Source organism: Anomaloglossus baeobatrachus, chromosome 9 (genome assembly GCF_048569485.1).
Source record: "Anomaloglossus baeobatrachus isolate aAnoBae1 chromosome 9, aAnoBae1.hap1, whole genome shotgun sequence".
NCBI classification, from domain to species: domain Eukaryota; kingdom Metazoa; phylum Chordata; class Amphibia; order Anura; family Aromobatidae; genus Anomaloglossus; species Anomaloglossus baeobatrachus.
This window is the reverse complement of record NC_134361.1, coordinates 74,662,408-74,677,439: the sequence shown is the minus strand read 5'-3', so window position 1 is coordinate 74,677,439 and position 15,032 is coordinate 74,662,408. Positions and strand designations below refer to the sequence as shown.

Below are 15,032 nucleotides of genomic sequence, written 5' to 3'. Positions count from 1 at the left end.
CAGGAAGATATATGGGCAGGAAGATATATGGGCAGGAGGATATATGGTCAGGAATATATATGGGCAGGAGGATTTATGGGCAGGAGGATATATGGGCAGGAGGATATATGGGCAGGAAGATATATGGGCAGGAAGATATATGGGCAGGAGGATATATGGTCAGGAATATATATGGGCAGGAGGATATATGGGCAGGAAGATATATGGGCAGGAAGATATATGGACAGGAAGATATATGGGCAGGAGGATATATGGGCAGGAGGATATATGGGCAGGAGGATATATGGGCAGGAATATATATGGGCAGGAGGATATATGGGCAGGAGGATATATGGGCAGGAATATATATGGGCAGGAGGATATATGGGCAGGAGGATATATGGGCAGGAGGATATATGGGCAGGAAGATATATGGGCAGGAGGATATATGGGCAGGAATATATATGGGCAGGAGGATATATGGGCAGGAAGATATATGGGCAGGAGGATATATGGGCAGGAAGATATATGGGCAGGAATATATATGGGCAGGAGGATATATGGGCAGGAAGATATATGGGCAGGAAGATATATGGGCAGGAAGATATATGGGCAGGAAGATATATGGGCAGGAAGATATATGGGCAGGAAGATATATGGGCAGGAAGATATATGGGCAGGAAGATGTATGAGCAGGAAGATGTATGAGCAGGAAGATATATGGGCAGGAAGATATATGGGCAGGAGGATATATGGGCAGGAAGATATATGGGCAGGAAGATGTATGAGCAGGAAGATATATGGGCAGGAAGATATATGGGCAGGAAGATATATGGGCAGGAGGATATATGGGCAGGAATATATATGGGCAGGAGGATATATGGGCAGCAGGATATATGGGCAGGAATATATATGGGCAGGAGGATATATGGGCAGGAATATATATGGGCAGGAGGATATATGGGCAGGAGGATATATGGGCAGGAGGATATATGGGCAGGAGGATATATGGGCAGGAAGATATATGGGCAGGAAGATATATGGGCAGGAAGATATATGGGCAGGAGGATATATGGGCAGGAATATATATGGGCAGGAGGATATATGGGCAGGAAGATATATGGGCAGGAGGATATATGGGCAGGAAGATATATGGGCAGGAGGATATATGGGCAGGAATATATATGGGCAGGAGGATATATGGGCAGGAAGATATATGAGCAGGAAGATATATGGGCAGGAAGATATATGGGCAGGAAGATATATGGGCAGGAGGATATATGGGCAGGAGGATATATGGGCAGGAGGATATATGGGCAGGAATATATATGGGCAGGAGGATATATGGGCAGGAATATATATGGGCAGGAGGATATATGGGCAGGAGGATATATGGGCAGGAGGATATATGGGCAGGAAGATATATGGGCAGGAATATATATGGGCAGGAGGATATATGGGCAGGAAGATATATGGGCAGGAAGATATATGGGCAGGAAGATATATGGGCAGGAAGATATATGGGCAGGAAGATGTATGGGCAGGAAGATGTATGAGCAGGAAGATATATGGGCAGGAAGATGTATGAGCAGGAAGATATATGGGCAGGAAGATATATGGGCAGGAAGATATATGGGCAGGAAGATATATGGGGAGGATATATGGGCAGGAGGATATATGGGCAGGAGGATATATGGGCAGGAATATATATGGGCAGGAAGATATATGGGCAGGAAGATATATGGGCAGGAAGATACATGGGCAGGAGGATACATGGGCAGGAGGATATATGGGCAGGAAGATATATGGGCAGGAAGATATATGGGCAGGAAGATATATGGGCAGGAAGATATATGGGCAGGAGGATATATGGGCAGGAGGATATATGGGCAGGAAGATATATGGGCAGGAAGATATATGGGCAGGAAGATATATGGGCAGGAAGATATATGGGCAGGAGGATATATGGGCAGGAATATATATGGGCAGGAGGATATATGGGCAGGAAGATATATGGGCAGGAAGATATATGGGCAGGAAGATATATGGGCAGGAAGATATATGGGCAGGAGGATATATGGGCAGGAAGATATATGGGCAGGAGGATATATGGGCAGGAAGATATATGGGCAGGAGGATATATGGGCAGGAAGATATATGGGCAGGAGGATATATGGGCAGGAAGATATATGGGCAGGAGGATATATGGGCAGGAATATATATGGGCAGGAATATATATGGGCAGGAAGATATATGGGCAGGAGGATATATGGGCAGGATGATATATGGGCAGGATGATATATGGGCAGGAAGATATATGGGCAGGAGGATATATGGGCAGGAGGATATATGGGCAGGAGAATATCTGGGCAGGAGGATATATGGGCTGGCAGATGCTTTATGGGTTGGTAATTATCTATGGGCAGGCACAGAGCTGTCACTGAGCATTGCCTCCATAGCTGAGTCTAGCCCAATCCTCTTCTCCTACACCATGTCCAGTCCTCCTCCGCAGCGTCACCCCTATCACAGACCTGCCCTCCCCACTCATGTAGGAAGCAGCTGTGGAGCCTCATACTGTGCACAGAGGTGACGAGTGCAGCATGAAGCCCCCAGATGCCTCCATCCCCGGACTCCTGTGCCTTCTCCTTGTATCCTCTGTCTCTGATGGACTGGTCACCAGCACACTGCAGCCCCCAGCCCCCGGTATATGAGGTTATGTCTATGGGGAGGGCACTGGGCCAGACTTATCCTGTTACAGGACAAGTTCTGGGACTTTTCGTGGTGTCTCCTACACACTGATTAGACAGTTGTACAGGGGGGTCCTGTGTGAGCGACCGGCGGTGCAGACATCTCCACCTCATAGGGTAGTGATGGCAATGACTGTGGAAACTTTTCTAGGAGGATTTCCTGCATCTTTAAATATACAATGGCAGCATGAATTATAGTGACTGTCCACTTACGCTGTGTAACACAACCGTGCAATGTGTAAGTGGTCTGGGGTCACAAGTAGAGCCCATGGCTGTGTATCTGTGTTATCTGGAGTCCAGGCTTGGGGTTACAGTCTGCAGTCACTCTGTGCGATTGGCGCTGTCAGGATTCTCCACTGTCGGTGTGAGGAACTGGCCATCATGTCACCACTTTTACGCAATTTACAGACTTTGCGGCCACATTCCAACTAGACATGTGTGCCCTCTCTCAATTCACTTGTGCAAGTCTAGTGGGCATGTGATGGTGTGTATACAAACAGCATATCTGCTATCTGGCCTGATCCTGGCATCAGAGAATCCGGCATGACGCACAGTGCACAGAGCTGGAGCCAGAGAGGGATGACGTGTGTGCGGATCGTGGGAATGTCAATGTATTGTACGCTAAGACTTTTTCTCTCAAATATTGATCATAAATTAGTCTAAATCTGTTACTGAGCACTTCTCCTTTGCGGAGATAATCGAAATTAATAAGTATACATTTTATTATATAAACAAAATCCCCAAACACTAAATACATTTTACTTTAAAAATTGTGTATATAGAAAACATAATGTGCATTCAAAGAATTTAAACATAAAAACATTGAAAAAACATTAGCTGGTCATTGGCTAATGAGTAGTGATGAGCGAGCATGCTTGTCACTACTCGGTACTCGCACGAGTATCACTGTACTCGGGCTGCTCGGCGGGGACCGAGTAATCTCGCGATACTCGTGCTTTACTCGTGGTCTTCATTTCTGCATGTTGGCGCTCTTTTGAGAGCCAGCCCTCATGCAGGGATTGGCTGGCAGACCACTGCAATGCCACAGCCCTGTTAGTTGTGGAATTGCAGTGATTGGCCGGCCTGCACAGCGTCACCGAGCCTTTATATCGGCCGGCGCGCTGTGCTCTGCTCACAGCTATTCTGACAGTGAGTGTAGGGAGAGTGTCGCTGATTCAGGGAAAGCTTTGCGGCCCTTTATAGCTTTTTCAGTTGCAGGGCTGCAAACAGTGTGACCAAAAGTCCTTCTCAGGACTATTCTAGTTGTATACAGGCAGGCAGGGTATAGCCAGGTCGGCGTACAGTAGCAGAGTCCTTCTCAGGACTATTGTTGCTATATACAGGCAGGGTATAGCCAGGTCTGAATACAGGCTAGTGACCAAAAGAGTCCTTGTCAGGACTATTGTAGCAGTATACAGGCAGGCAGGCAGGCAGGGTAGTGGTGACCGTATACCAGCCTTCATATCTGGGGCTGGTGTACACAGTGTAAAACAGTCCAGATAGTGTCTGACTTGTCTGTACTGTAATTGTCGCTCCCCAAAAAAACCTGTTAGGTTATTATTGCGTCCGTGCTTGGTTTTTAAAACCGCACGTGTGTGCCTGTTGGTGGCAGCGTACAGGTGCACTGGTGTGCGTTTACCAAACTATTATATAACGCACAAGTGTAGTGTATAATACACGTCAGTCAGCAGTGGCTGATAGTGTCAGAGTTCTTAATTTTTGCTCCTAAAACCTGTGTTAGGTTATTATTGCGTCCGTGCTTGGTTTTTAAAACCGCACGTGTGTGCCTGTTGGTGGCAGCGTACAGGTGCACTGGTGTGCGTTTACCAAACTATTATATAACGCACAAGTGTAGTGTATAATACACGTCAGTCAGCAGTGGCTGATAGTGTCAGAGTTCTTAATTTTTGCTCCTAAAACCTGTGTTAGGTTATTATTGCGTCCGTGCTTGGTTTTTAAAACCGCACGTGTGTGCCTGTTGGTGGCAGCGTACAGGTGCACTGGTGTGCGTTTACCAAACTATTATATAACGCACAAGTGTAGTGTATAATACACGTCAGTCAGCAGTGGCTGATAGTGTCAGAGTTCTTAATTTTTGCTCCTAAAACCTGTGTTAGGTTATTATTGCGTCCGTGCTTGGTTTTTAAAACCGCACGTGTGTGCCTGTTGGTGGCAGCGTACAGGTGCACTGGTGTGCGTTTACCAAACTATTATATAACGCACAAGTGTAGTGTATAATACACGTCAGTCAGCAGTGGCTGATAGTGTCAGAGTTCTTAATTTTTGCTCCTAAAACCTGTGTTAGGTTATTATTGCGTCCGTGCTTGGTTTTTAAAACCGCACGTGTGTGCCTGTTGGTGGCAGCGTACAGGTGCACTGGTGTGCGTTTACCAAACTATTATATAACGCACAAGTGTAGTGTATAATACACGTCAGTCAGCAGTGGCTGATAGTGTCAGAGTTCTTAATTTTTGCTCCTAAAACCTGTGTTAGGTTATTATTGCGTCCGTGCTTGGTTTTTAAAACCGCACGTGTGTGCCTGTTGGTGGCAGCGTACAGGTGCACTGGTGTGCGTTTACCAAACTATTATATAACGCACAAGTGTAGTGTATAATACACGTCAGTCAGCAGTGGCTGATAGTGTCAGAGTTCTTAATTTTTGCTCCTAAAACCTGTGTTAGGTTATTATTGCGTCCGTGCTTGGTTTTTAAAACCGCACGTGTGTGCCTGTTGGTGGCAGCGTACAGGTGCACTGGTGTGCGTTTACCAAACTATTATATAACGCACAAGTGTAGTGTATAATACACGTCAGTCAGCAGTGGCTGATAGTGTCAGAGTTCTTAATTTTTGCTCCTAAAACCTGTGTTAGGTTATTATTGCGTCCGTGCTTGGTTTTTAAAACCGCACGTGTGTGCCTGTTGGTGGCAGCGTACAGGTGCACTGGTGTGCGTTTACCAAACTATTATATAACGCACAAGTGTAGTGTATAATACACGTCAGTCAGCAGTGGCTGATAGTGTCAGAGTTCTTAATTTTTGCTCCTAAAACCTGTGTTAGGTTATTATTGCGTCCGTGCTTGGTTTTTAAAACCGCACGTGTGTGCCTGTTGGTGGCAGCGTACAGGTGCACTGGTGTGCGTTTACCAAACTATTATATAACGCACAAGTGTAGTGTATAATACACGTCAGTCAGCAGTGGCTGATAGTGTCAGAGTTCTTAATTTTTGCTCCTAAAACCTGTGTTAGGTTATTATTGCGTCCGTGCTTGGTTTTTAAAACCGCACGTGTGTGCCTGTTGGTGGCAGCGTACAGGTGCACTGGTGTGCGTTTACCAAACTATTATATAACGCACAAGTGTAGTGTATAATACACGTCAGTCAGCAGTGGCTGATAGTGTCAGAGTTCTTAATTTTTGCTCCTAAAACCTGTGTTAGGTTATTATTGCGTCCGTGCTTGGTTTTTAAAACCGCACGTGTGTGCCTGTTGGTGGCAGCGTACAGGTGCACTGGTGTGCGTTTACCAAACTATTATATAACGCACAAGTGTAGTGTATAATACACGTCAGTCAGCAGTGGCTGATAGTGTCAGAGTTCTTAATTTTTGCTCCTAAAACCTGTGTTAGGTTATTATTGCGTCCGTGCTTGGTTTTTAAAACCGCACGTGTGTGCCTGTCGGTGGCAGCGTACAGGTGCACTTGTGTGCAATTTCCAGAAACTTTGATATAACGCACAAGTAGTGAATATACACGTCAGCAGTGCACAGCATTGCAAAATGCGCAAGGGCATTGGCAAGGAACAAGGAAGTGGACGTGATGGTGGTGCAGGCAGAGGCCGAGGTCGTGGGCAAGCTCTAATTTCGCCACAACAAAGGGCCACATCTAGTCGCTCGCACGTCCTGTCCCAAATTCTTGGGGACCGCAGCAGTACACCGCTCTTGAACCAAGACCAGTGTCAACAGGTTGTTAGTTGGATAGCGGATAATGCTTCCAGTCAGATTGGCACCACCACAAACACTCTGTCTTCCACACGGTCAAGTGTCAGTAGCCGTGATACTGCACCGCACATTTCTGAACCTGATCCTCCTTCCTACCACCAGGCTGAGTACACGTCCTCCTCGGACATTAATGATCCCACACTTGGACACTCGGAAGAGCTGTTCACGTTTCCATTCACACATTCTGGCCTCTCGCCAGCTCATATTGAAGTGGGTCATGAGGAGATCGTCTGTACAGATGGCCAAATATTTGAGCAGCCACGTTCTCACGAAGTTGGCAACGTGTCTCAACAAGTGGTGGACGATGATGAGACACAATTGTCAGCAAGTCAGGAGGAGGAGCAGGGTGCGGAAGAGGAAGACGACGTGGTGGATGATCCAGTAACTGACCCAACCTGGCAGGAGGATATGCAGAGCGAGGACAGCAGTGCACAGGGGGAGGGAGGCGTAGCATCACAACAGGCAGTAAGAAGCAGGGTGGTGGCCCCAGGCAGAAGTCAGGCAACCGTTCCCCGGAACAACACGACGACACAAGGTGCCTGTCCAAATGTTAGGTCTTCACGAGTCTGGCAGTTTTTTAAGTTGGATCCAGATGATTCAAAAAAGGCCATTTGCAACACCTGCCGTGCCAGCATCAGCAGGGGTACCAAAACTAGCAGCCTGACCACCACCAGCATGATCAGGCACATGTCAGCCAAGCACCCGACTTTGTGGGAAGTACAACAGAGTCGAGGAGCAGTGCTTGCTGATGTCACTGCTACGTCTTCGCTGGTTGTGCATGCGAGCCAATCCTCTGTCCATGCTGCCTGCGAACAAGCCTCCTCCACTCCTGCACCTACAGTTGCCTACGCAGAAAGAACACCATCATCAAGCACGTCCTTGTCCCAGCGCAGCGTTCAGTTATCCATTCAGCAAACCTTTGAACGCAGGCGCAAATACACTGCCAACACCCCACATGCCACAGTTCTAAATGCTAACATTTCGCGACTGCTTGCGCTGGAAATGTTGCCTTTTAGGCTGGTGGAGACAGAAGCATTCCGTGACCTGATGGCGGCAGCTGTCCCACGTTACTCGGTCCCCAGCCGCCACTATTTCTCCCGGTGTGCCGTCCCCGCGTTGCATAACCACGTGTCACAAAACATCACACGTGCCCTGAACAACGCTGTTTCACCCAAGGTCCACCTAACCACAGACACGTGGACAAGTGCTTGTGGGCAAGGCCGCTACATCTCGTTGACGGCACACTGGGTTAATATTGTGGAAGCTGGGACCCAGTCTGAGCGAGGGACGCAACACGTCCTTCCCACACCAAGGTTTGCAGGCCCTACCTCAGTCAGTGTTTCACCCACACTCTACAGCTCCGGAATGTCATGCTCTTCAGCCTCCTCCTCCTCCTGCGCATCCTCATCCACTGTGCCCTCCACACCAGTCACAAGCTGGAAGCACTGCAGCACTGCCTCGGCGAAGCGGCAACAGGCTGTGCTGAAGCTAATCTGCATAGGTGACAAACCCCACAATGCAGAAGAGCTGTGGACAGCTCTGAAACAGCAGGCAGATCACTGGCTCACACCTCTGAACCTAAAGCCAGGAAAGGTCGTTTGTGACAATGGCCGGAACCTGGTGGCGGCTTTGAGGCGAGGCCAGCTGACACATGTTCCATGCGTGGCCCATGTGCTCAACCTCGTGGTTCAGCGGTTTATAAAGTCATACCCAGAGCTGTCTGATCTGCTGGTAAAAGTTCGCCGCCTGTCTGCACATTTTCGAAAGTCACCTACTGCTTCAGCCGGCCTTGCCGGCTTTCAGCGCCGTTTGCATCTTCCGGCTCACAGACTGGTGTGTGATGTCCCCACGCGTTGGAATTCAACTCTGCACATGTTGGTCAGGATATGTGAGCAGAAGAGGGCAGTTGTTGAGTACCTGCATCACCTAAGCCGTCGGGAAATGGGTCAAACTCCACACATAACACCTGAGGAGTGGAGATGGATGTCAGACCTATGTACCATCCTCCAAAACTTTGAGGACTCCACCAAGATGGTGAGTGGTGATGACGCCATTATTAGCGTCACCATACCGCTACTCTGCCTTCTAAAACGGTCCCTGCTGAAAAACAAACATGATGCATTGCAGGCGGAGCGCGATGAGTTGCAGCAAGAAACAGTAGTGGGTGTGGGTGATAACACACAGCCCAGCCTCGTCTCATCACAACGTGCAGTGGAGGACTATGACGAGGAGGAGGATGAAGACATGGAGCAACTCTCCGGCCAAATTGAGGATATGACATGCACACCAGTCATATCCTCGATTCAGCGTGGCTGGCCAGAGGACAGGGTAGATGAGGAGGAGGAGGAGGAGGAGGAGGAGGAGGAGGAGGACAGCATGTTCAGTCATCTTGTTGGTCAGGCTACTGAAGTCCTGGCTGTTAAGAGTCTGGCGCACATGGCTGACTTTATGGTAAGCTGCCTGTCTCGTGACCCTCGCGTTAAGAACATCTTGGCCGACAATCATTACTGGTTGGTAACACTGTTAGACCCACGCTACAAGGAGAACTTTTTGTCTCTTATTCCCGTGGAGGAGAGGTCAACCAAAATGCAGCAGTTTCGGAAGGCCATACTCACGGAAGTAGGCAAAGCATTCCCCTCACAAAACGCTAGCGGCATAGGTCAGGAATCAGTGGACAACCGAGGCGTACAGCCGAGAGAGGCACAAGTCCAATCCGCCAGAGGTAGGGGAACAGTCTTTAAGATGTGGGACAGTTTTCTCAGCCCCTCACGTACCACAGCCCCTGAGGTGCGGGGTAGTGCCACAAGAAATCCTAAGTTTGCCCAGATGCTGAAGGAGTACCTTGCAGATCGAACAACTGTACTCCGACATTCCTCTGTGCCTTACAATTATTGGGTATCCAAGCTGGACACGTGGCATGAATTGGCTCTCTACGCCTTGGAAGTCCTGGCCTGCCCTGCTGCTAGCGTTTTGTCAGAGCGTGTTTTTAGTGCCGCAGGTGGAATCATTACAGATAAACGCACCCGCCTGTCAACTGAAAATGCTGACAGGCTGACTCTGATAAAGATGAACAAGGGTTGGATTGGGCCAGACTTCACCACACCACCAGCAAATGAGAGCGGAATTTAAAGTTTGCCATGTACCTCCACTCACCCATGGGTACACTTCTCGACTTTGGATAATCGCTGGACTGCTCCTCCTTCTCCTCATGCGCCATCATGATGACCGTTACAATAGTTAGGTCTTTGTTTCAGGTATACCCCCAGTGGTAAATTTTTTCGCCCATTCTTTGCAGAATGGACATTACAACGACAGGAGACCCGCTCCTTTGCAATGGGAACAATGTTTTGAGGCCCTCATGCACGTCTCTACCCAGGGACAACGTGTAGCCTCCCAATTTTTGGCTGCCCTGCCTAAGGGCTATACTATAATACACCCACTTCCTGACAATGGACACTTAATGTTTTGAGGCCCTCATGCACGTCTCTACCCAGGGACAATGTGGAGCCTCCCAATTTTTGGCTGCCCTGGCAAAGGGCTATACTGAAATAGACCCACTTCCTTACAATGGGCACTTCAGGTTTAAAGGCCATCATGCACGTCTCTATCCAGGGACAATGTGGAGCCTCCCAATTTTTGGCTGCCCTGCCTAAGGGCTATACTGAAATACACCCACTTCCTTAAAATGGACACTTAATGTTTTGAGGCCCTCATGCACGTCTCTACCCAGGGACAATGTGGAGCCTCCCAATTTTTGGCTGCCCTGGCAAAGGGCTATACTGAAATAGACCCACTTCGTTACAATGGGCACTTCAGGTTTAAAGGCCATCATGCACGTCTCTACCCAGGGACAATGTGGAGCCTCCCAATTTTTGGCTGCCCTGGCAAAGGGCTATACTGAAATAGACCCACTTCGTTACAATGGGCACTTCAGGTTTAAAGGCCATCATGCACGTCTCTACCCAGGGACAATGTGGAGCCTCCCAATTTTTGGCTGCCCTGGCAAAGGGCTATACTGAAATAGACCCACTTCCTTACAATGGGCACTTCAGGTTTAAAGGCCATCATGCACGTCTCTACCCAGGGACAATGTGGAGCCTCCCAATTTTTGGCTGCCCTGCCTAAGGGCTATACTATAATACACCCACTTCCTGACAATGGACACTTAATGTTTTGAGGCCCTCATGCACGTCTCTACCCAGGGACAATGTGGAGCCTCCCAATTTTTGGCTGCCCTGGCAAAGGGCTATACTGAAATAGACCCACTTCCTTACAATGGGCACTTCAGGTTTAAAGGCCATCATGCACGTCTCTACCCAGGGACAATGTGGAGCCTCCCAATTTTTGGCTGCCCTGCCTAAGGGCTATACTATAATACACCCACTTCCTGACAATGGACACTTAATGTTTTGAGGCCCTCATGCACGTCTCTACCCAGGGACAATGTGGAGCCTCCCAATTTTTGGCTGCCCTGGCAAAGGGCTATACTGAAATAGACCCACTTCCTTACAATGGGCACTTCAGGTTTAAAGGCCATCATGCACGTCTCTACCCAGGGACAATGTGGAGCCTCCCAATTTTTGGCTGCCCTGCCTAAGGGCTATACTATAATACACCCACTTCCTGACAATGGACACTTAATGTTTTGAGGCCCTCATGCACGTCTCTACCCAGGGACAATGTGGAGCCTCCCAATTTTTGGCTGCCCTGGCAAAGGGCTATACTGAAATAGACCCAATTCCTTACAATGGGCACTTCAGGTTTAAAGGCCATCATGCACGTCTCTATCCAGGGACAATGTGGAGCCTCCCAATTTTTGGCTGCCCTGCCTAAGGGCTATACTGAAATACACCCACTTCCTTAAAATGGACACTTAATGTTTTGAGGCCCTCATGCACGTCTCTACCCAGGGACAATGTGGAGCCTCCCAATTTTTGGCTGCCCTGGCAAAGGGCTATACTGAAATAGACCCACTTCGTTACAATGGGCACTTCAGGTTTAAAGGCCATCATGCACGTCTCTACCCAGGGACAATGTGGAGCCTCCCAATTTTTGGCTGCCCTGGCAAAGGGCTATACTGAAATAGACCCACTTCCTTACAATGGGCACTTCAGGTTTAAAGGCCATCATGCACGTCTCTACCCAGGGACAATGTGGAGCCTCCCAATTTTTGGCTGCCCTGCCTAAGGGCTATACTATAATACACCCACTTCCTGACAATGGACACTTAATGTTTTGAGGCCCTCATGCACGTCTCTACCCAGGGACAATGTGGAGCCTCCCAATTTTTGGCTGCCCTGGCAAAGGGCTATACTGAAATAGACCCACTTCCTTACAATGGGCACTTCAGGTTTAAAGGCCATCATGCACGTCTCTACCCAGGGACAATGTGGAGCCTCCCAATTTTTGGCTGCCCTGCCTAAGGGCTATACTATAATACACCCACTTCCTGACAATGGACACTTAATGTTTTGAGGCCCTCATGCACGTCTGTATGCAGGGGCATTGGTGAACCTCACAATTTAGGACTGCCCTGGCAAAGGAAAATACTACAAAGACTCACTTCCTCAAAATGGGCACATTAGACTCAAGAGGCCTTCATGTACGTCTCTTCTCAGGGACATCGGAGTGCCACACAATGTTTTCACGTAAAATCTTTCATGTATTGATCTCAAAAAGTAACATACACCAGCTCTATCTCACTATTGGGTATGTGCCCTTAACATTTCCGCCATGAAAAATCATTTTGGGGTCATTTTGGAAGGTTTTCTGGTGAGTCCGTAAAAATGGCGTAAAACGCGGACAAAATTGTTCACAGCTGTGACTTTTGAGTGATAAATGCTTCAAGGGGTCTTCCCCATGCTGTTGCCATGTCATTTGAGCACTCTTCTGAGACTTTTGTGACATTTTTAGGGTTTCTCCATGCTGCCGGGAGGTCATTTCACAAAAATACTCGGGTCTCCCATAGGATAACATTGGGCTCGTTGCTCGGGCCGAGTACACGAGTATCTTGGGAGGCTCGGCCCGAGCTTCGAGCACCCGAGCTTTTTAGTACTCGCTCATCACTACTAATGAGAAAACACAAAATAGCTAAAATAAATATATTTTGCAAGTAGTATATTCGATAGAAAGATTTACAAAATAGCCGACTTTAGTGTTTGAACCTCTTAGGCCGGGGCCACACAGGGCACTACTGCGATCCTCGCATGACACTCGACTCACGCTGGCAGCACACCTGGAGCCGAGTGTCCTGCGAGTGTCACTGCGACTGGGGTCCGCTCATGCGATCGACCTCAGCTGCGGGGGGAGGGCCGGCTCTGCGGAGGGGAGGGAGGGATTTATCTCCCTCTTTCCTCTGTAGCCGGCTATTGCCATTCTTGCCCTGCACTCGCGGTACACTGGTGTACCGTGAGTGCAGTGCGATTTTTTTCTTGCCCCATAGACTTGAATGGGTGCGAGAGAAAAAAGGATCACATTACAGTCGCACCATGCTGCGATTGTTTTCTCGGTCCGATTAGGGCTGAGAAAATAATCGCTCATGTGTGCTGACACTTAAGGCCCCGTTACACGCAGCGACATTGCTAACGAGATATCTCTTGGGTCACGGAATTAGTGACGCACATCCGGCGTCGTTAGCGACGTCGTTGCGTGTGACACTTACCAGCAACCGCTAACGATCCGAAAGTGCCCAAAATCGTTGCTTGCTGACGCGATCGTTTCACAAAAATCGTTGCTCGTTTGGTATGCAGGTTGGTCGTCATTCCTGAGGCAGCACACATCGCTACATGTGACCCCCCCCCCCCCCTGGAACGACGAACAACACCGTACCTGCGTCCTCTGGCAACGAGGTGGGGGTGATGTTAATGCGGCTGCTCTCCGCCCCTCCGCTTCTATTGGTGACCGCTGTGTAATGTCACTGTGACGCCGTACGAACTGCCCCCTTAAAAAAGAGTTTGTTCAGTGGCCACAGCAACGTCGCTAGGAAGGTAAGTTGGTGTGAAGCATACCGGCGATATTGTTCGCCACGGGCAGCGATTTGCCCATGACACATGAACGACGGGGGTGGGTGCGATCGCTAGCGACATGGCTAGCGATGTCACTGCGTGCAAAGCAGCCTACAGGCTAATATTGGTCCGAGTGGAATGCGATAAAACATCACATTCCACTCGCTTCGATTTTGTTTTATCACATTCCACTCTCTCTGATTTTCATGCCGTGTGTTTTAGGCCTAAAGGAGGTGTTACACGCAGCGATATCGCTGGTGAAAGCACCTGCATCTGTCGTTTGTGCGTCACGGACAAATCGCTGCCCGTGGCACACAAAATCGTTAGGAGCCGTCACACAGACTTACCTGCCTAGCGACGTCGCTGTTTCCGGCGAACTTCCTCCTTTCTAAGGGGGGCGGTTCGTTCAGCGTCACAGCAGCGTCACTAAGCGGCCTCCCAATAGAAGCAAAGGGGCGGAGATGAGCAGGAGGTAACATCCCGCCCACCTCCTTCCTTCAGCATTGCCGGCGGCCGCAGGTAAGCTGTACTTCGTCGCTCCCGAGGTGTCACACGTAGTGATGTATGCTACCTCGGGAACGACGAAGAACCTGCGTCCTCTACAATCAACAATATTTTGAAAAGGAACGACGTGTCAACGATGGATGATAAAGTGAGTATTTTCCATCGTTAACGCTCGTTCCTTGCTGTCACACGCAACGACGTCGCTAACGATGCCGGATGTGCGTCATGGAATCCGTGAACCCGGCGATATTTCGTTAGATACGTCGTTGCGTGTAACGCCGCCTTTAGGCTGAGTTCACATGTCCAGTAGTCATCCAATAAAACAGATTCAACAGAAATACGTTGGCAAAAATATTGTGCGGACACAACCTTCTTGTTCATTTTTAAATATCTGTTTTCAGTTGGATCGGGTTTTTTGTAACATTGACGTCTATGGAAAACGGATCTGTTAACGGATCTTCTATTTGAAACGGATCCATTAAGAATAAAACAGATAATTTCCAAATTAAAGAAAAACGGATGGATAATTAACGGATCCATTTTCCATACACTTCAATATAGAAAAAATGGATCCAGATGAAATAATTTTTATATAATGGTTTTCTGTTGGATCCGTTCTAACAAATGATTACGGGACATGTGAACATGGTCTAATGCTACTTTCCCACCGTGAGCTTTGGGTGAGGTTATGACATTGTAGAATTTCTGCACCATTTCTGCTCCTATTGTGTAAATTAAGTTACTTGCGTTTTTCATTGTATTTTAACACGTTTTTAGCGCGTTTTTGATGCTGTTTTTGTTCTCTG

At 48.4% G+C, this 15,032-nt stretch overlaps 1 protein-coding gene across 1 annotated transcript in view; it reads left to right on the top strand.

The window, feature by feature from the left end:
• The first annotated feature begins 2,530 nt into the window (after positions 1-2,530).
• IDS (iduronate 2-sulfatase) overlaps positions 2,531-15,032 on the top strand; it is a 38,111-nt gene continuing 25,609 nt past the window's right edge. Inside the window, exon 1 of the mRNA XM_075322674.1 lies at positions 2,531-2,682. Within this exon, the coding sequence (XP_075178789.1) occupies positions 2,580-2,682 (103 nt within the window). The 5' untranslated portion in view covers positions 2,531-2,579. The remainder of the gene's footprint in view (positions 2,683-15,032) is intronic.